The sequence below is a fragment of the Sorex araneus genome, chromosome 6 (genome assembly GCF_027595985.1).
Source record: "Sorex araneus isolate mSorAra2 chromosome 6, mSorAra2.pri, whole genome shotgun sequence".
In the NCBI taxonomy this organism is placed as follows: Eukaryota; Metazoa; Chordata; class Mammalia; order Eulipotyphla; family Soricidae; genus Sorex; species Sorex araneus.
In genome coordinates this window covers 64,528,447-64,551,634 of record NC_073307.1, presented here as the reverse complement: position 1 = coordinate 64,551,634, position 23,188 = coordinate 64,528,447, and the positions used below count along the sequence as shown (strand labels likewise).

Sequence of the window (23,188 nt, the reverse complement as noted above, 5' to 3'; positions counted from 1 at the left end):
GCTCAGGCATCATACTTGATAAGCTCAGAGGGCCATGTGGAGTGAGGGATCAAACCAGCGTCTGCCATGTGCCAAGCAAGCGCCCTACCTACTGTATACTATCTCTCCATCTCCTTCAAAGATACCCTTTAAAGCTCAGCTGGTACTTATAGACTCGAGGGCATCTTGTTATAAATTATATTTTTCTTACCCTTTTTTAAATTTATTTTTAATTAGTGAATTACTGTGAGTTTCTTACCCTTTTGTTACTGTTATTTTTTTACACAGGATTAAGATCTGTCAATTTCAAAGCATATAATTGGTTTAGTGTTCTCATTGCATGAGGAAGCCTTAAAAGGTACTTTTAGTGGTGACATTTTCTCAGGTTATCCAGGAAGGAGGAATAGTGACTAACTAGAGTCCATTTAGTTTAATAAAAATTCTGTGAGCTTGAGAAGGACCAAGGATCCTTGAATGCCAAGTACTGGCTCCATGTCTAAAGTTTAAGAATATATTTACTGTTTGATAAATAAAAGTCTTTCTGAAACTTACCTATGAATCCAAAGATGTATTTTATAGTTGGCACGAGGATAACCAAAACATTATTAACCACAATAATTATGAGTGCGATCAGAAAATGTCTTATCCAGCTAAAGGGTCTTTTTGGAAATAACAGTGTGATCACTGATGTACGAATCTGCAAGAAAGTTCAAAGGTATGGTCACTGCTTTGTTACTTGGCTTATATCTATTATATCAAGAATCTTCATGATTTTTCTTTCCATTTTTCTCCCAGAAAAGATTATGATGCTGATTTTTATAAGTTTTTATTGTGTTAAAGTGCACATGGCATGCAACTTACCTTTATAACCATTTTTAGTAACCAGTTTAATAGTGCACATTGTACAAACTTAGATGGTTATTTTTTGGTTTGAAAGTGTTCAATTTTCTTTATAATACATTTTAAGATTCCTTTCCAATTGAGTTTTTCTTTAAAAAAAATCTCATCAGAAAAAGAAAAATGTGAAAGTAAAATATATAATTCAGATACATCATTAAACTCTCATTGATTTCAAATTATGTCTCATCGAGCATGATTAATTAATAAGGACAAAGCCTGAATTTATTTACACTTAATAATGAGTAGTTTTATAAATCTGTTTCTTAATTTTGTACTTGTTTAACATTTTTGTGACCTATTATTTAAGAAAAAATACCATTTTTTGTTTTTTTCTCTTTTCTATTTAAATTACTTATGCATAAGGGCCAAGAACAGAACCTAAATCTTAACATTTCTCAGTTTCTGGTGTAGTGTTTTGCAAATAGTAGTCACTCAGTAAATGTTGAATTAAATTGAATAGGGAAGTCTTTTTCTTCCCTCTTAGGTCCTTGATAGATTTCAGCTGTTTCAGCAGCTAAACTAAGTTGGTGAAAGGTCAGAAGAGGCCCCGGCTGCTCAAGTTACTCTGATGTAATGTAATAAAAAGATCCTTGTGGACAGAGGGAAGGAATGTTTATATTTGAACAGCTTAAGGAAGTTGAAAACACTCTTATCACTGGAATCTTTTGGAAGACACTTCTGACTTAGTGGAATTAGTCTCTTCTAAGTGAACACTTCAGTTAAGTTAGGACTTCAAAGTTTGAGAACTGCTGGGATTGACTTTTGCTCTAAAATTTGACTCCAAATGTCTCTGCATGGTATACATGAGGGAACTCATTTAAAAGAAAATGTAAAATATATTTTGAAATACACAAATGGTAAAAACTCTGAGCTAAATTGCTTGCAGTTTCTAATGTGACATTCCTTTCATACCACTCCGCTAAAAATTAAAGCCATCTGTTTAGGTTTAAAAAGCAATTTCATATCCAAAATGACAAATCAGATAGTATCTGGAAATGGTTTACGAATGACTAAAATATTTTAAGAATTGCAATCATAAAAAATTATGAAACTCACTCTGAAAATTGGACAGAACTAAATCATTTAATTTTATTTTCCCTAATAGTGTATACATTCTACATCATGACCAGCAAATAGTGATAATTTCATTGCTAAAATGGTCTGATTAGTAAATTTAAAATTAGATTTCTATGGCACAATGTAGTGTTTAAGAATTTGTATGTCTGACATTGTTAACTTTATGATATAAACAAAGTAGAATAAATAAGTAGGCAGGTTATTTCCTAGTAGAGGTACATTTTTTGAGTCCTTTGTTAAAATAATGTATTTAATGCACTATGCTGAAAGAGAAGCATTCCTTTATCTACAGAACCTTTGAATGTAGAGTTTTCAAAGAAACCAAGGTTTATTTTAATGGTGCAAGAATTCATTCAGTTTATAGTAACAAAGATTGGAGCAAAGGATTAATACTCACTACTTGTAGAAAATTAGGAATAACTAAATTGAATCAGAACTGTAGACATAAAGATTTGCCAATACATTGATGAAGCAGCAACAAGATGACAGGAGACTCTAAACTGGTCATATTAGTGATGGTGGAAATGATTGAGAAGAAAATTTTCTGTTCATATCATATTAAAAATATGCCATCAGGGAAGCAGCTGACATTCAAATGTCCTCAACAATACTAGTTACCTATGGCAGGAAAGAAGCAACAATGGCTTATTCCCCACAAAGAATACTTTACTCTTCTCAGTAATCAAAATTTTATTGGACCCACACTGGTAGTCTGGAAATGTGGACCAGTTGCTATGGGTAGGGGCAGCAACATATATGACTTTTGACACAGATCTCCTCCAACGTTTTGCTCAGCTTTAAAAAAATGTTTACTACTTCCAGAGAGCATGTTGAAAAAGAACCCATTAGGGGTTGCTGTGTGGACGGAGGCAGTGTGGAAGTTGGGCTCTGGAATTAAAAAAAAAAGTCAGTCTTTTATTGCTTAGAAGTGAATCAGTTTTGTTTTGTATGACTACTCTTACCAAACATGTGGGAATTACCTGTAGACCACTACTGTATTCTAGGCCACAGCAGCATATGCCCCTACCTATATCTATGTCTACACAGGCTCAGAACAGGAGATCTGAAGGCAACATGAGAGGTATGTATTATTCTACCGTGGTGAAATAGAAGTACCTGGAGAAACTGAGAGATAATTTTTAAAAGGTGTGGCAGGGTAAAATTTTAATCCGTCTTGTTTGTTTTTTGGCCATACCCAGCAGTGCTCAGGACTTACTCTGGGGTTTGCATTCAAGAATTACTCCTGTTGGACTTTGGGGACCCTCTCAGTGCCAGAACCGGAAGCCGGGTGAGCTGTAGGCAAGGCAAATGCCCTACCCTATGCACTACTAGCACTCTGGCCTTGTCAACCTGTGTTTACTGATTAGCCCACTGGGATTTTTGATTTTCTGTTATTCATTATGATATATGTACTTAACCGCAGATATACAAGGAAACACAAGCTAAATTAGAGTAGGAATTGTGGGAAAAAGGTGCGTCCCACAATATATACTCCAGCCACCAGAGAAAAAATCTAGGGTCTTGTTCACTTATTTTATTCATTTGTTCACTAAACATTTCAAGCAGTTATGTGCTTTTTATTAAGAGGGAAAAATTCATACAGGGGAATAAATGAAAGTAAATGGACTAATCAGGGGGAAAACTGTCTAATCAACATATATTAACAAAACCCTTCTCATCTCTTGTGCTCCTAAGAGTTCAGTTATCATTTTGTGGGCATGAATATGCAAATTAAATCTTAAATTAATATGTTTGATTCTAGGGTAGGTTTTATTTGTTTTATTATTTACATGTGGAGATATTGAGACAAAATAAACTTATTGGTCACAAATTTGCTAATTCAAAGAAATCTGTTGGGAGAGTCATAACTGACTCTGAAAATTCTGACTCTCTATTGTGAGAAATAGGTTAATGAAAACACCACTAATGACTTTAATCATGTTAGGGAAACGTCGGAATTTAGTCTCTCAGAAGTTGATTACAATAAAGAAGCTGGACCACTTTTATGTCATCTATCATATTCACAGAAGCTTGATTCATTTAGCCCCAAACCTCACCCAAACTGAAATTCATGATAAATGTCAAGGAGGAACAATGTATGCTTTTATTAGAAAAGGCACTTGCTATGTCTTGCCAAAAGGCAATATTCACGTGACCATTTTTTTGGTCAACAATTATAAATATTGTTGAGCACATCCTGTGGCAATAATTGTGCACACAATGTATATTCTTACCTCTCTAGATTTTTAAAAATTGAGGTGAAAGGACTATCTATGACTGAAAGCTTCTCATTCTCTCTCCCTGATCAGTCAAACTGTGGGTACTGCTTTAATTCAACAGTTACCAGCTTGCAATGTGGTCACAGTTACATCTATTTATGTCTGGGGACAACCTAAAAGCATTACACTGAGGACTTTAAAGAAATAGAGTGACACATGACAAACTTCCTATAGAAAACACTTTGGTTCAGTAATGATGTGAGTGTACCAAATTTTGTTAATGATATATTTAGACACACACAAAAAGAATGGCTCCAAATATTCTTTTCTAGTGATTCAGTTGGCTTCTGACTACTGCTATCTTTTGCCCTGTACCCAACATGGAACTGAATTTAGACTAACACTATGTCCATATAATTTAAAATGCTGTCAGATATATGAGTGACGAGACATCATTTTAGAGCAAAATAGTTTCCATAGTAATAGGGATCTACTTCACGCTCTCATGGAAAAGGAAGGTGCCCCAATAATCTTTCAGCTTGCATGTTGCATTTAAAGAGACCACAGTGTCATTATATGTCTTCATGATGGGCCCAGGATAGAACACTTTGTACTGAACAATTTGGTTACTGCTGACTTATTTCACCTGTAACATGAGTGAGTAAAAGCAGTGTTTATGAAGGAAGCGTTGGCAGGAGAGTACAGGCCAGCGCTTATCAGTAGGAGGTAGGTTTAGTTCATGCAGCCCATGCTCCACCAACTCTACTCTGGGGTGTTGGAATTGCTGATGTCAAGGAAAAACTCCAAACAGTTAGCCCAGTCTGACTCTAGGAAAGGGTATGTGTCAGCTTTGGGGGGTCATGAAGGAAACCTGTCAAATTTTTCTACAAAAACATGTTGTAGGGGCTGGAGAGAGAGTACAGCAGGTAAGTTGGTTTGCCTTGGGGGAGGCCAACCAGCTTTGCACCTCGGCGTCCCATATGGTTCCTAGAGCACTGCCAGGAGTAATGCCTGAGCACTGCCAGCTGTCCTCCCTCTTCAAAAAAGAAATTTATTATAGTATTTGAGCCAGAGTGATAGTACAGTGATTCTGGGCCATCATTGCACATGGAAACCAGATTCAATCCCTGGCATCACATCCGGTCTCCCAACCCCACGAGGAGTGACCACTGAATGTAGGAGCCGGAGTAAGCCCTGAGCACTGCCAGGCTGGCCTCCAAACAAAGAGAAATGTTTTATAATTCGTAATTTTCTTAACATGACTTTCCTTCTCAGTAAAGTTCAATGTGGCATATTAATAAAGCAAAATGGGGGAAATAAAAATATTTTTAATATGTGATAAAGATACAGCATGATTTAAGAGTTAATATACTTTGCCTTTCAAATTTCAGGAGTTATATAAAGTCTTATTTATTTTTTATGAAAATTATTCATTTAAATTTTTATTAAAGAACTGTGATTTACAAAGCTATTGATAGTTGAGTTTTAAGCATATAATATGAACACCAACCCCACCATCAGTGTCAACTTCCTTCCACCAGTGGACCCGTAATCCCTCTGCACCTGTCAACTTGACAGGCACATGACAAAGTTTCAGTAGTTTCAGCTTAGATCTCATATGTTCAGTTTTGTTGAGTCTGTTTTTTTGGGCACGTAACTATGCTTACTCATTTCTATCACCAGTATAGCTGGAGCCCTGATGCCTGCCCACCCATTACTTCCCTACTCACCTCCCCTTAATTTATTTCCTCTCTGTCCTTCTACCCTCTAAATACTGGGATCAGATCTAAGCACCCCCATTTTTACTACAGTATATTTCCTCATCCAGTATTCTATATACCACAGACTAGTGAGATTATCTGGTGTTTGTTGTTCTTCTGGCTTACTTTACTCAACAAGATGCCTTCTAGTTAAGTCCTATTTATTTCTATTAGTCTGCAAGATAGGAGTTCAAGTACTGCTTTTTGATTTGAATTTAGAAATAAGTTTGGGGGGTAGGATGTAGCTCAAGAATAGAATATTTGTCGTTCATATATGAGGATTTGGGTTTGATCACATCATCACATGCAAAAATTAATTTAATTAATTTTGACCTCTAGAGTTGAAAAATAAATACCTATATATAATGTATTCTATATTTTCCCTTTTCTTCTATATTTGAAATACTCTATCATCATCTGAACATATATGTTATATCTGCATGTTAAATGGTCATTTTTCAGGTGACTCTAAAATGCTGTATCAGGAAAACAGTGTCTCTGGGCATTGTGATTATAAACTCTGATTATAATTAACTCCAAGCAAGTTGGGACTTGAGTACTAATGTGGGGCTGTGCAGGATTCTTTCACAAAGTTCTAAGTACTTACTGGGAAGAGGACAATGGGGACAGTCAGTGTTACTGCCACAAGGACTGCCAGGCGTACCATGAGCAGAGGTGTGTCAAACGTGTACACCTTGCTGTAAGCATGAAGCAATTCATCTTCAACTTCTCCTACAAAAAGAAAGAGGATGGGGTTATTTGATATTGTCAATTTGGCACTATTTGCCTTTATGCTAATTTGTGACGGGAACATTATACACAGTGGAAAAACCCGAGTCTGGGAATCCAGATGCTCCTTTTTCTAGACACTCCCATTATTTTCCTCTTTCAGCTTACCAGTCGTGTGAGCTCTAGTCAAGTGGATAAAGGATCCTTAGTACTTACGAACTTGCAGGAACTGATAAAATTGCCGAGACACTTCTCAAGCTCATTTGCAATGAAATGAACCCATTTCTACGCATAATCTCTGCTACAGAAACATCCCACAACAGATGACAGACAGGTGTCCTAACTGAAAGGCAACTCCAAGTCTTCCAGTCTTTCCATTCATCCTGCTACCCCCCATCTCTTCCTCTCATCTGCCCAGTGAGCCCTTACAAAACCTTTATGAATTCAGTATGAAGACCTTAAGGCAAATGATAGTTAGCATATTTTGAGAACCTCCCACTTTCTCCTGGGCATTATTCAGGGCCCAATGCACCACTCCTTATCACACTTGGCTTGGAGGTTCTGGGGTAACAGTAATCACCCAGGAAATGTTCAGGGGAACTCAGAGCTACATCTGGCAGATCTAAAAGGTGGGAAAAGCAAGAGTAGGAATATGTTCCAGTTCTTGACCCCCTGCTAACATTTCAGGCTCAACAATTATGACTTCATGTGGCACTGAAAATTAAATTTTGGGCTTTAAAAGAATCTTTTGTCTTGTGGAACACTATGCAGCTGTTAGAAGAAAATAAAGTCATGAAATTTGCTTAAGCGTAGTTGGACATAAGTATCATGCTGAGTGAAATGAGTCAGAGGGAGAGGGACACACACAGAATGATCACACTCATTTGTGGGATATAGCAAAACAAAACAAAACATAGTATGTGAATAATGCCCCAGACAATAGAATCAAGGGCTGGGAGGACTGGCCGTGGTAGGAAGCGTGCACAAAGGGGGAGATGGAAGTGCTGTTAGGACGGAGAAGGAACCACTGAGACAATGATAATTGGAAATGACCATTTTAAACAAAAACGAAATGCTAAAAAGGAGGTAAAAAAGGGTATTGTGACATGCATGACACCCTTTCAGTAACAGTATTGGAAAGCACAATGCATAAAGGGAAAATAAGATATGAGGGAGAGAGAGGAAAAAGTGTCTGCCTTAGAGGCAGGCTTTAGGGGCAGGGCCGAGGGCCAATGTGTGGGAAGAAAACGAGTGAGATTTGTTGTGGGAAATGTGCACTGATGAAGGGGCAGGTTCGGGGACATTGTATGGCTGAAACGCAATCATAAATAACTTTGTAACTGTGTATCTCATGGTGACTTAACAAAGAACCGTTTAAATTTTTTTTTTGTCTTATAGAACTTATCAGTACAAATCACATGAACAGTTGAATTGTGGTGATTATATGGCTTCCCAATGAATACTGCTTTAAGATTTAGATGCTAATTTTAAATATTAGCCAAATATAATAAAACCCCAAGCAAATGGTGCTCCCACAAGCTCTTCTGGAATAACAGGTTTATGCAAAAGAGTACATTTGTTAATAAATTGTTATTATGAACAATAAAAAGATCAGGTCAATGTTTCATGGACTGAAACATACCCATAATGGCATATTTCATAGGAAAAGTAACAATTCTTCCTTTATATCTCATTAAGATGCCAGTGTGAACTATTTAAGACTTAACCTAATGTAGCCATCATCTGCTTAGTTGTATGTTCCCAGGTAGAAAGAATTTCTGTCCTGCAGTTCTCTTCTCTTAGAAAATGATTCACTATTACAGAATAAAATAAGATAAACCAGAAAATTTTTCTTTTGCTTCAAATCATCAAATTCAACTTATTGTCAACTAAGACAGTATATTTTCTGCCATTTTCTCGGTCACATGTTCTTCCACCAGAAGATGCAATACTCCCATTCCTTTCAACCTGAGATGACTAGCATTGAACCAAAGAAACATACGCACTCCACCTCTGCGGGAAAACATTTAAGTTTGAGTTGTTTAAAAATATACAATATGTTTTTATAACATATTAGGGTGGTTCAACTGCCATTTTCTTAGGTGAAGCCTATTAAATGAGTACATATGTCTGTCACAGCCCATAGAGGGCCATTAAAGTCTCATTAACTCCCTAATTAATGATCATTGAGCTAGAATTTGCACAGAGAATGATTTTGACAGTGACCTACCATAGAAGGTTAGGTAGCCGAAAAGGCCAGCAAGCAGGTACATGATGAGCATTCCTGAGATGGAAACATTAGACACTGTTTGCATCTTCCTCCGGGACCGGCTAGGAAAAAAAAATTTAAAAAAGAACCCTGAGCTTTCTTTTTTTCTAACTTATTGCCTTTTTTTACAGTTAAAATATAAGAATAATGAAAACATGTATGTTTGTGTTGTTTATTATAAAGCCTCTTTCTTAGTTCAGATATACTATTTATTTACACTTATCTTAGTCATAAAGGAATTACAATATGCAAATTTTTCTTTTAAATTACTCCTTCAATATTAGTAATCATTTTCTTAGAAGAGAGCCAAGTTGTTTAGTGTTGATAAGTAAATTTGCCTGCTGAGCTTTTAAAAATTAAATTTACATAAAAATCAAATTGGTTCTACTACTAATTTAGAAAGCTTTTTATGGTTCATGAAATATGGATAACAAAGATAAGAACCTACTAGAAAAGTTCAGATTACCAGGTAGCCTAATAATATTAGTTGGGAAACTTCTGAAAACCATTCTAGCGGGTACTTAGCCATGGTCAAGTACTTAGTACTTGTGGTTTTCTGTGGTAGTCAAAAACATCATAACAATTGTGATTATTCAAAAACTATAAAGCAAATCAGAATTTATGAGTTTTTGATATTTAGTGAGAATGAATACAGTATTATCTGAGTTAAAGAAGATGCAAATTATTTTATAACAACCCCCTTATGAATTAAGAAGAAAGCTGCTTCATTTGAGCTCAGACCCACTTCCCAAAAGATTTCAAAAGCCTCTAGAGGAAACAAATACTAATGAATCAGACTATAAGCTAGAATATATATTAGATAATAAAGGCCAGGTATTGGAACAAGTTGGTGATGAACTTATTGTGGAGAAGTGTTAGGGTCCCACCAGTGGTTTCTGTCAGTGGTACAGTAAGGCCAAACGAATAATCATAATCTTTGGTCTTATTCATTCAGATAAAAATCTTCAAAATTTAAACTCTCCTTATATTCCCAAGTTCATATAGCAATTGGCTCCTCCTCCACCTACTTTAAACCCTGCACCTGAACCAAGATGATATAAGATTAGTAAAGTAAGATTTGACAGTGCTAAACTGGTTCACACCTTGTTGGTCGAACCACACTACGAATGAGTAGCACAAATTTTGTGTGAAGAGAGAGCTATGAAGTATGCTTCTGTATGAAACTCCTTTTAACATATTAGCACATTTGGAAAGCAAATCAGAATGCTAAACTGAGGGCTGCCTTACTCTTTAAGTTCACTGTAGATGGGAAGGACTTCAGGGTGGCATACAAAGGCAAATGCTAGGATAGGAATTGTATAGGCCGTCTGAAAAACAGAGAGAACATGTTTAGCATTCCAACAAAGACTAGCTCAGTTTATGACAAAAACTCAGTGGCCATGGTTATTTACTCACCCGGTAATTGAATACAAAGTATTTGGGTTGACACTTGTCATCATCGTTGGCTTCAAACTCTATCACACTGCCATGAAAGGTGCTCTGGGCCTGGTTCCCATCTACCCCTGCAGGGTTCTGGTCGGTGTAATCCATCATGAAGTTCACAGCACTACTCTCAGAATTGTTAGGTAGCATTACCAAGTGCTTTGGAAGTGTATTGTTGAATGTCACATTTCCAGCATGGTGGTCCAGAAGAGGCAGAGGGCAGGGAATTTGAAATTTCTTGTAAATAACCTAGATTTGGTGATTTTTTGAAAAAGTAAAGGCAAACAAAGATATGCAAAAATCAGCTTTTGAGGAAAAATATGAAAAATTCATGTGTGTAGTTTGTGAGGTGGTTTTAGGAGCCTCTGCTGAGGATTTCTTCAGATTAAGGTAAAATGGAAATGCCTAAGCCTGTCTTAAGGAAAGAGGAAGCACTATGATTTATAATCTTATGCCTTATAATCAATAAAACACTATTTTGCATAAACTTATCCCACGGTTTATTTGCCATCTATGAGAAAGCTGGGGCTGGAGCGACAGCACAGCAGTTAGGCGTTTGCCTTTCATGCAGCCGACCTGAGTTCGATTCCTCTGCCCCTCTCTGAGAGCCCGGCAAGCTACCGAGAGTATGGAGCCCGCGCGGCAGACCCTGGCAAGCTACCGTGTGTATCGAATATGCCAAAAACAGCAACAATAAATCTCTCAATGAGAGACGTTACTGGTGCCTGCTTGAACAAATCGATGCAACGGGATGACAGTGAGAAAGCTGATCATATATTTAATTTCTCCAAACTAATGATAGTATTTTGTTGGGAAATACCTTATACATTTTTGTATCTAGATATTGCAAAAAATTATTCCTTTGGAAAGCAGAAAGGGTTGGTGAAATTTCTTGTTTTACTCCACCATGGTTACCTTTTCTTCATGGGTAGAATATAGGATGGTTTATATGGATATGGCAAATCCTAGGTAGTTACTTACCTTCTGAGATACCTATTGATTGTATTTCATTTTTCTGGATAAAAATAGAGGAATTATTCCCAGCTCTGTGTGTAGGAGTCATTCCTAGTGGTGACTGAGAGGCCCTCTGTAGTGTTGGGAATCTGGTTTGGGCAGCCGTATGTAGGCAAGCACCTTTACCCCTATTGTCTCCCTGTCCTTAGTCATCTTATCTTCATTGAGACAAATCCCCAAGCCCACTGGAAATATTTCTTTTTATCTACTCTGCTAAGTATAAGATTATTGTCATCTTGCTTGATATGAAATGATACTTTAGTTCAAATAAGCTTCCACTGTTCATAGAATACACTATATGAAGTTGTCTTGATATTCTAACTCAACTAATTTTAAACTCATGATAACTTTTATTCCAAATTAGAACACAAGAAAATTGCTTGTAATGCAATAACTATTTCATGCTAGTGAAATACTTGAACAAAAACAAAGACACTAATCCAGGCACTATAAGAACCTCATGCACACTAAGCTACAAAGATTAAGTCAAAAAAGTCACTTACCACACTGACAAAAAACACCATGCAGGTAAGAGAAAATCCACTGGTATAACCAAGGTAACCTAGCAATTAGCAAAGAAATTCCAAAAGGTGAATTCCAAAAGATTACCTATTAGAATATAAAATTTAAAAAAATTTAAATTGATTTTACCTAAACTTTTAAGAAGAGAAAGTGGAAGAATGACTCCAATAGACACAAATATGATGAGGTAGTTGCCATTGAGGTACCATTCTCTACAAAAGAATGAGAAATGAGGATGTTAAGATGAGTAAAGATGTAGTTGGACAAATCACAACATTACAGAGAAAACCAAAAACCTACCCGGTATTTTCTTCAAGTCCCATGAATGCTCTGATTACTTCAGGCAGTTCATACTTAATGATAAAGAGATAGCTTGACATTGCTAAAATGGAGAATACCATAGGTTAGTGGTGTACATAGCACAGAGTCACAGGCGAGTTGTTAGGAGAGTCAGTGTGTGGAACTTTTTTTGGGGGGGAGCATCACACCTGGTGATGCACAGGGGTTACTCCTGGCTCTGCACTCAGGAATTACTCCTGATGGTGCTCAGGGGACCATTTGGGATGCTGGGAATCGAACCTGGGTCGGCTGCGTGTAAGGCAAACGCCCTCCCTGCTGGGCTATCGCTCCAGCCTCACGTGGAACGTTTTTACATAGTAAGATGAGACAGAAACTAAAACCAGTCACAGTGTTTCCTACTGCTTCCAACTTCTTTTCAGAGACAGACTTCTGGCCTTAGAGCTCTCGTACTGACTCTCTGCTTCTGAGGTTTTCAATAGTGTGGCAGTGACAAAGCTGTCCCCTCATGAGGAATAAGTCAGCATGATCTATACTAAGTGGGTCTGTTTTAGTGTAGGGCCTAGGATTCATTCAGCAACAAAAGGAATGGCTCAAGATGGGGGGCAGAATTGCAGTGTGGAGTTGAATCAACTGTATTTCTCTCCGACTTTCCCAATGAATTGGGTGTCATTTTAAATCTCTGTGATCTCCCCAAGGGACACACGAAGTTTCAGACACCAGCTGTCTGAATGGAGTCACTCTGTGGAAGAATGAAAGAGCTATCTATTCTTCTCGCCAGTCAACTTTCCCCAGCATCCCCATGTCCTAGGTTCCCTTTGGCAATATAAAAAAACCTGTCCAAGGTGGCCAAACTTTTCAGTTTATACAAAAGTGGCATGTATGTGATCTGACACTCTTTGAACACACGATGAAATTTTGAAACTTCATGGGAAAATGCATAGCATAAAAATTTTGCCTGCAGTTGTAAGGATTTCTACAATACTTAATCTCTAAATCTTCCATTTAGTGAAGTATAATGCCCACTTAAAAATTAAAACGCAAAACTGGTGAATTTTGCATTAGCAATTTTAATGCTATTCTACATGATTCTGGTGAATTTTTGCTGACATTCAAGCAAGTAACTAAAGAAATTAAAAATAATAATAGTTTAAAAATGTCTCCTTAATTTAAAAAACAATAGTAGTGATAATAATTCCATAGATTCTTTGTTTCTGCACATTACTCTAGTTGATCATCATTATTATATTTGTTTTTCAGCTGAAGACATAAAAATTTTACAAACTTTAAATGCCCAAGAAAAGGGCAAAATATCACATCCAAAATATATTTCCTGATTTGGGACTTGTATTTCATCTATATTATAAAGTGAAATGATTTTAATAACACTTGGTGTGCCTCCTGTAAACATTATTTGGTTAATATTTACAAAGACTTTGCCCAAAGCTAAATCTTACAGAGTGTAAACAGAGGAGATATTTCTGATTAACTGGCTCAGTGAGGTGCCATTTGATGTTAGAGCTATTTATTGCTGACTTTCAATGATGTCACCACTGTTAATGTGTTTGGTCTTTGAAAATTCAGAATGGTCCAGACGTGTCTGGGAAATGTCAACAATAGCCTGCTAATGTTGAAATAGCTCTGGCAAATGTTAATTTTTAGGAGATTGAAAAAATATGTATGTTCTATATGTGGAATTGTTAAATTCAGAACTATAAGTGATTTCCCTTATGCCAAAATAACCAGTAATTATGTAGAATAATTTAAGTAAGAGCTGTCTTCAGGGATACTGTATAAAATTTTGCCTTCTTCCCTTAAAGCTACACTTCTAATGCATGTGCAGCTTTATGCAGAGACCACTTCCTGCCTTATTTTGTATGTGAAGGCATAATAGTAGTGAACTTTGTGAAATTTGAGCAGATGATCGCTCTCAGTCTATTGAATTTAGACATCTGTGTGTGTGTGTGCTCATGAGCATGAGAGAGAGAGATGGAGAGCGAGAGAGACAGAGACAGAGATAAAGACAGAGAGAGTGTGTGTGTTTCATTAGTCTGAGAAGTATTCTAGGTCAAAAATGAAGTACTCCTATGAAACACTCAAGATTCTAAATATTGATAAGGATTGGAACCAAATTGGAACCAAACAAAGCATATCACTAAAGGATAAAGAAATTATTCTCTTATGGCCCTAACCCAATAAATGAAATTATCTACTCTTCTAAATTTCATTCAAGATTATAGTCTTAATCTATGAAAACAAATAAAAATCACAAAGTACATGGATTCTTTTAACTGGTTGTCAATAAGTCATCATAATCAATTGTGGTTTGAAAAAGGTTATTAAAATAATTATTGCATTTCAAAAATCTTACATAGCTCTAGATATCTTATTAAAAATGATCATTTCTTACAAGTTCCCTATGCAATTTTTTCACTGCTCATTGTTTGTACTAGCAAAGAACTAAGAAAATTTAACATTTATATATAAGGGATTTTCTAAATCAATTATCGTACATTTCATTGTCACTGTCATCCCGTTGCTCATCAATTTGCTCGAGCGGGCACCAGTAACATCTCCATTTGAGACTTGTTGTTACTGTTTTGGGCATATTGAATATGCTATGGGTAGCTTGCCAGGTTCTGCCATGTGGGTGAGATACTCTCAGTAGCTTGCTGGGCTCTCCAAGAGGGGCACAGAAATCGAACCCTGGTTGTACAGTTACACAATACAAATTTGAAAACCAGTAAAAAGAACAATATGAACATGTTTTTAAGGCATTATTTTGAATGAAAAAAATAAGGTATAAGTTGGTATATATTATTTATACCAAAAATCCCTAAGCGCTGGTTCAGGGATGACTCCTTTAGGAGCCCAGAGACCATATGTGGTGCAGGGAATCGAATCTGGATTAGCTGCATGCAAGCTCTACCTGCTGTACTATCACTCTGGCCCTTTAGTTATTTCTAAAGGTGACTCACAAAAATAAATATCTAAAAATAATTTATCTCTCTTAGTTTACACAATTAGCAAATTTTTAAAAGTCCCATTAAAAAATAGGATTGCTCCATGGGGCTGGAGAGATAGCACAGCGGGTAGGGCGTTTGCCTTGCACGCGGCCGACCCGGGTTCAAATCCCAGCATCCCATATGGTCCCCTGAGCACGGCCAGGGGTAATTCCTGAGTGCAGAGCCAGGAGTAACCCCTGTGCATCGCCAGGTGTGACCCAAAAAGAAAAAAAAAATAGGATTGCTCCAAAGACGTTGTTATTAACTGTGAAACTGGTAAAGAATACCAAACCCATATTATGTCCCACGTTCTTATTTAATCTTCACAATGACTTTCATGGAATGGATAGTGATAATGACTCTCATTCTCACTTAAAAATTAAACTCAGCAATAAAGTTATTTTCCAAGGTTACAGATGACAATAGACTCAAAGTCATGTGCACTAGAGTCCTAAAGACTATTCTCTACTTGGAGGTTGTAAATGCCTTTAAAACACACACACAAAAAAAAAATAACAACTTTGTAACTGTGTATGTCACTGTGACTCAATAAAAAAAATTTAAACATAAAAAAGTAAATATGTACAAATAGGGCCAAGAGAACCCCAGAGCAACTAGCACCTAACATTCCAGAGAGGCCTAGAGAAGAAACAGGGAAACAAAGAAACAAACAGAAAGTATGGTGGTGGTGGTGGTGGTGATGTGTGTGTGCGTGTGTGCGTGTGTGTGTGTGTGTGTGTGTGTGTGTGTGTATGTGAAAGGAGAGGGAGAGAAAGAGGATGATGATATAGTCTTTATGGTGTCATTTGGAAGACATGGGAAATAGTAGCTAGTTAGAGAACGGTAGTTGTTAGGTAGTTTTTAGGTAGTTGTTAGGTAATCAGAAGAAACACAAGGATGATCCTTATATGTCCAACTAATGAATTTGCATTTTATCTTGAAAATAATGATGGAGATTTTATGCACCAGAAAGCAAAAATAGATCTGAATTTAAAAATATTAACCCGGCGGTTGAGTTAGACCTGTGAGCATAAGTAACAAGTAGGGCTACCCCTAGAAGGCTGCATACGCAACAGTCTGAGCTGGAAAGTGTGATTACCTGACTTTCAGTGGTGACAAGAGAAGAAGAGTTAAGCATGTCAGAGAAAAGGGGGCAGAAGCCAGTAGTTGATCAGATACCCAAGTTTAGACTGACACCCAGTTTTCTGGCTTGAGTACCAGATCTTCACTGTGTTATTTGTTGTGAGCAGAGAACAGCGATTTTGGGACTCAGTAGGTGAGGGAGTAAGTGCCACACTGCAGGCTATAGCATGGTTCATGCAAAGGACACACCAGTGTGACATGTGAAATATGGGTCTACTTGTCTAATGAGACTAAGGGGCACAATAATATAATGAGATCACAGGGAGACTAGTGTGCAAACTTATCACCTGTGACATTATTAAAACAAGTTTCAGACTCTAGAAATGGTAGTGCAGTAGGAACTATAAGTTTATAGAATCCAGGAATCTGTGCGTTATAATTTTTCTTATGCCTAACTAAATTTTTGTGTTGTCACAACTGTAAATACTCTTCAGTGAGCTGGTTCCATGCAGGCTGTGCCCCAAGAAACACAACATTTTTCTATTCCTTCTCAGAAAACTAATTTTTAATTTTATGAAGTTAAGTCAATACATATAAAACACCAACTATTCTGGAAGTGACAGAAACAGATACTTCAATTTTTTAAATCTTTTAAAATGCATTAAATGTTTTTCAGAAAATGAAAGTAGTCTGTTGAGAGCTCTATGTCCTTACCTCCAATATTCTGCAGTATAATGGAAGAAAAAGCTCCAATTTTCCCAGGCCATCCAAATGCTTTTTCCCCTAGTTTTTCATAAATTAAAGACCCTAAGGCCAAAGAAATATAAAGGTTAAAATGATTGTTTTAATGAGTAAAATATTTTTGATATAATTCTACACTGGAGACTCAAACACATAAATAAACACTATGTGAAAATTATAAAAACAAATGATGCAATCTCAAAAACCAATACAAAATAGGCTAAAATGTTCTCCAAGCAGCAAGCAATAGCTCCATTCATCTTAGCTCCACACAGAAAGTCAAAACTGGTCTTTATATCATCTACCAAAAATCTTTTTCTATTTGGCTTGAAGCTGAGCCAACTGACTTTCACTCCTCTCACCCAAATAGCTAAAAACACTGAGAGCCTGTGTCACTGGGCTTAGAAGAAAATGAGGCACAGGCTTGACTAACACAATCCTATAGTTATAGACTAAAGACTGAAGCACACTTTCAAAAAACTTGAATTAGAAAGTCAAGTTCAGGGAATAGCGTACCTCCTTCCTTGGAAGTCTTTAGCAAAAGATGAACAGAATAGAGTGATAATATTGCTACGGAAAGCAGCATGATTCTGTGAAGGAAATAGAAAGTAAAAAATAAAGTTTCTATTATAAATAAAATGTCAGGTGATACAATAAATTATCATATTCTTCTTTCAGGTCATTAGCTTTCAGAAATATGTGAATTTTTGGAAAACCGAGAAACTCACTTGGGAACTTCACATATTCACTTTGTTAGAATTTTATTTGCTGCATTTTACAAAACCCACTATTGTAATATTACATTATAACATTTTAAGTATTATCCAGTAATAGAGTTCATAACTTCGAAGTTAAACTCATGGCAAAATCAGAAAATATTACTCTACTTGTTTAGCATAGGGTATAAGTATGCCACATTGACACAATAATCACATTGATGTTTAGAACTGGAAAAAATGATTCAATGACCTGACTAAGCATAAATTTAAAGCATGTGGAGTTTAAGCTTCACTACTACTGAACCTGAACATCAGATAACAAAATACTTTGCAAACCAGAGGGTCAGGCAATTACCTGTGTAATAGAGAAACGAGTAAGATAAGAATCAGGATTGGGTGCAAGAAAATGTGCCTTTGCAATCATAAAGAAATATTTATAGTTTAGAAATCCCCCACATTCCACATACGTGTTTTATTTCTTCATGGAGAAAGTGACTGGAGTTTCTCTAAAATCAAGAACTGGAGAGCAAAGTTGGAGTACAAATGAAAGAGAAAATATAGAATGCAAAATAAAGAACAATATCAAAATTTACCTGAAGAATTTTTTGATTAAGTTATCAGTTATCAAAATTTTCTCCCACAATTACCAACGTTTTCTCCCACAAGTACAAACTTATTTGGATATTCCCAAGTAAATCAGTACTTCAAATGTATATTAGGACCATGAGTTATAATTTTATAATAACTGTAGCTATATTTGCCCTGAATTTTCACAAAATATATTTACCAGGATTGTCTAATTAGTGGTGTTCATTATTATATTTCTCCATAAACCCTGTGGTTTTTATGTTTCTAAAGAAGTATATAACTCAAGTTAAATCATTCTGTATCCTAGAAAAAGTGTGAGGATTCTCTGTATTTGAAACAAATTCTTGCTTTGGAAAAAATTACTAAAAGAAAATCATGAAATGCGTTGTCACTTGTTGTGTATTTACAGATAGCTGAATTGAGTTTGTGGTAACTTGGAAAAGAACCACATGCCATAATGTCTAGGAAATTAATTTTCCAACTTAGGTTAATCTGCTAAACATTTATAGACCTGAAGTGAGGTCCTTGGTTTCAAAAGTATAATTTTTTTCTTCTATAAAAATGAGCTGTATGCTGTAGTATAGGGGAAAGTGTTCTTTTATGTTCACTAGTGACCTCTGATAATTTGCTAATTAATTTTAATAGTATTGTAAGTAATAAAAGGCAATCTTTTTATTTTAAAGATGGTAGATATTTAAAAATTATAAATTAAGTATATGAAAAAACCTTTATAGCCATTAAATCTTAGGATTAAAAAATTTATTTCTCTCAAACACAAATTAAAATTGATCTAAAAACCCGTATGTCTGGAAAATATTAGGCCCCAAAAAGTTCAATTCAAAATACCAGTACAATATAAATATGTGTAATCCTGCTAGATACTTCACATTCAAATAGCTGTGTGATAATCTAATAAGTAGTCAGTGTATGTAATGTATATTTATCATACAAATGTATTTTTAGATAATTCCTTAACTCTCTAGCATTGCATAGAGTTTGTATTCTGTATCCAAACTAATACTTGACTATCATTAGACTTGAAGAATCCCATTGCAACAATTGTATCTTGGAAGATGAATAGACACCTGGATTATCTCTCACACATAGCATCATCTGTCCTTCAGGTTGTATTTGGCCAGAGCAGCATCAGCTCTGCTTTGGTTGTATTTGGTCAAATTTGGTTTAAAAGCATAGATTTAGAATAAGCTACATCCATTCTACCCATATTTCCTGTCCAGGCATAATTAGATATTTAGACATTCAGTGATTAAAATCAGCATGGCGGACCTTCGCAAAGGTACAACTGGTCGGGCACTTGCCTTGCACATGGTCAACCTGGATGCAATTCCTAGCATCTTATATGTCCCCCAATCCAGCCAGGAGAGCTCTCTGAATGCAGAGTCAGGAGTTAGCCCTGAGCACTGTAGGGTGTGGCCCAATAAGAAAAAAAAGTAAAAGAAAAGATAAATAAATTCTAAAAATTTAAAAAATAAGCATCACCTCTACTCTCTGGACACTAAAGTCTAACAAGGTAGGTAGACATGAAGTCAATGAATCAGACAACTGTAACAAAGTATTAAACTGAGGTGAGTTCAGAATAAATATTTTCCAGTCAGATTAGAGAAGAGACACAGCAGCACTAAGGGGTGAATGAGATAAACTTCAAAGAATGATATAGACATGGAGGAAAAGGAAGAAGATACCAAGACCATATGCGAATATCCTATAGCAAAAGGCACCTGATCCCATTGTGGATGGAGACAAGGCCAGTGTTGCCCAGTTTTTCTGACCAGAGTGGTGTATTTTGGGGTGAGAGATAGGACCTGTCTAGAATGAATGGATTATTTCTCCTAAGATTCTTATAAAATCATATTTACTTCTGAAAAATACCTTTGTGACAAGCAAATGCTAAATTATTTTAAGCACCCATGGGCAACATCTTATTTGCTTTCCACAAATAGACTCCCATATGCCCAATGATACCATTTCTTGGCATCTATTCCCTAAACACACAATCATTAATTTGAAAAGATGTATGCCTTTGTGTGTTCATCACAGCTGTTAGTGCAATACCAAGGTATGGTAACAACCTAACTCTGAATGGATGGAGCATGATACAGTCTGAAGAAGGACAAAAATCATGCAAGTTGCCATGGCACAGGTGGAACTAGAGGGTAACATGTTGAGTGAAATTATTCAGGAAAAAAGAGGTAGATACTTGGATGGTCTCTTTCATACATAGTACTTAGAGATATACAGTCAGGTAGCAACAAAGGGCCAGTGGGAAAAGAACAGGAGAGGTGATGACCCACAGACAGAATTAGCAAAAGTGGGGCTGGGGGAGGTTGTAAGTAAGAGCCAGCTGGGACTTGTGGAGGAAATAGGTACTCTGGTGGTGGATAAGAGCCATCTGGGACTTGTGAGGAAATAGGTACTCTGGTGGTGGATAAGAGCCATCTGGGATCTTGTGGAGGAAATAGGTACTCTGGTGGTGGATAAGAGCCATCTGGGACTTGTGGAAGAAATAGGTACTCTGGTGGTGGATAAGAGCCATATGGGACTTGTGGAAGAAATAGGTACTCTGGTGGTAGATAAGAGCCATCTGGGACTTGTGAGGGAATAGATACTCTGGTGGTGGATAAGAGCCATATGGGACTTGTGAGGGAATAGGTACTCTGGTGGTGGATAAGAGCCATCTGGGACTTGTGAGGAAATAGGTACTCTGGTGGTGGATAAGAGCCATCGGGGATCTTGTGGAGGAAATAGGTACTCTGGTGGTGGATAAGAGCCATCTGGGATCTTGTGGAGGAAATAGGTACTCTGGTGGTGGATAAGAGCCATCTGGGACTTTTGGAGGAAATAGGTACTCTGGTGGTGGATAAGAGCCATCTAGGATCTTGTGGAGGAAATAGGTACTCTGGTGGTGGATAAGAGCCATCGGGGACTTGTGAGGAAATAGGTACTCTGGTGGTGGATATGGTGCTGAAATGGTATATGCATAACATCATTATTAAAAGTATCATAAATCACAGATCTCAATAAAGATTAAAATAATTTTAAAAAATTGGTTCCCGTGGACTAATGGGACTTCTCTAGCACTTTAGGTCATTGAGAACATAAACTTTTTACCATGTGTTAAAAATGTCTAGTTGAACAGACATCATGACTAGGCATGTACTCTTACTGTTCCTTAAGTCACTGCTTCATCCACCAAGCAAGAGAATATACTAATCATCCAGATGATTCCTATTTGTAAGGGACAAGTTTCACACTTCCAATGGAGAGAATGCCAGGCATACACAGGCTCAACCCCAATGTAGATATGTCCATCCACTTACACAAAAAGCACGATTCCTGTGTTGGCCATTGCATAGGACAAGCCTAAGATCCCACTGCCCATGATGGCGTTGCTCAGGTTGAATGAAGACATTCCGAAGGAGGTGTGTCCAGGATGCTTGAAGGAAAGAGAGTTCCAATGTAAGCAAATATTTGCAAGGAATGAGCTCATTTTGATTTTTCATATTCTTGAATATGTTATCTTTAATGGTGTTTACTATCTAAAAATGAAAAACTAAGATAATTTCAAGGTAAATAAAAGCCATTTCTTAGCCTTCATAAAAGCATACAATTTTCAATGGAATGTGTGCTTAGTTTCAGCGGTGATCTTAGTAAAATTTAGAAATATAGGTCAAATAAGTCAAAGCAGGGAAAGTATATGTGATTGTAGATTGCATTTGGGTTAGAATGATTTCTCAAAAAAACCCAAATAATTCCATAAATGATTTATGCAGCCATATGGCGAACAGGACAAACAAGCCCTTATTCCCGTAAGGGCCTGAATAAACAGAGAATATGCTGATCAAGGCTTGGAAAATTTCAGTCACATTGTTTTCCCACGAAGGCTGAGGTAGATCAGACACCCTCAAGTCATGTTTACTAGCTAGAAGCGGAGACTCACTTACATGTTCATCATCATAATCTGCCAGCTTCTTCTCCCCCAAAAATCCATTTGTCAGGAATTTCTGACTTTCAGCATCATCATTGGCAAATTGACTGAATACACATACAGAAAGAAAAACAAGACAGAAAAAACACTGAAGTAAAAGCTCTGGATCGTGTTTGTTTCAGGTGATCTTAGAAACTAAGCCAGGGGAGAAAAACAACACTCCACAAGCTTTTTTCCTTCTCCTATTTACTAGCACTAACTCCAGACCAATGACAGAACTACATTGATGACTATAGTTTGGGGGGGAAGAAGGAAATTGCAAAGGAAGAGAATATTTTCATTGGGTTTTTGTTAAGCCACATTTCTTCTCACTTTCTGTAAGAAATAAAATGATGAAGGACTGATTTTGTTCCTATTCAGAACACTTCCAATAAAGATTGCAGGTCCCTGGCTGAACTTCCACAATTGTGAGCAAATAATTTTACTAATTCAGTAAATATTTATTACATGCTAGGACTGTGATCCTCATTCATCTCGAGAGTGACTTTCATGTCTCCACTCTCGAAATGATGACACGAACTGTTCAGGAAAGGGAAGTGTTGTGCCCACATCCACCAGTCTCTGAGACCAGTGTCACCTAGAGCACCACTGAAGTCTTAGGCAGGGACTGACAACGGGCATTTTCTTGTTCTTTTTTCCCTCCCACTTATTTACACACACTTCCCTTGCTGGGAAGTTCAATGGCAGCTCTGTGTTATGCCTGGTTGTTTTCATATGTGGGTAGGTACTTCAATTACTCTGAAAATGTACCTGGGTTATGAAACAGTGAACAGTTTCAAAAACATCAAGGAACCAAGTGGATGAGGAGGGAAGTTGGGAGAGAAGCAAGACTGAAAT

The 23,188-nt window shown here is 36.8% G+C and overlaps 1 protein-coding gene across 3 annotated transcripts in view; it reads right to left on the bottom strand.

The window, feature by feature from the left end:
- The window catches only part of SLC38A4 (solute carrier family 38 member 4), a 94,974-nt gene that overhangs the window by 6,048 nt on the left and 65,738 nt on the right, over positions 1-23,188 (bottom strand). For all 3 annotated transcript variants that reach the window (XM_055142921.1, XM_055142920.1, XM_055142922.1), the window contains 12 exons: positions 22,308-22,398; positions 21,684-21,799; positions 17,555-17,628; positions 17,012-17,104; positions 12,213-12,294; positions 12,042-12,124; positions 11,894-11,952; positions 10,350-10,625; positions 10,182-10,261; positions 8,895-8,995; positions 6,543-6,667; positions 532-676 (listed from right to left, as the gene is read on the bottom strand). In XM_055142921.1, the coding sequence (XP_054998896.1) occupies positions 532-676; positions 6,543-6,667; positions 8,895-8,995; positions 10,182-10,261; positions 10,350-10,625; positions 11,894-11,952; positions 12,042-12,124; positions 12,213-12,294; positions 17,012-17,104; positions 17,555-17,628; positions 21,684-21,799; positions 22,308-22,398 (1,325 nt within the window). The remainder of the gene's footprint in view (positions 1-531; positions 677-6,542; positions 6,668-8,894; positions 8,996-10,181; positions 10,262-10,349; positions 10,626-11,893; positions 11,953-12,041; positions 12,125-12,212; positions 12,295-17,011; positions 17,105-17,554; positions 17,629-21,683; positions 21,800-22,307; positions 22,399-23,188) is intronic.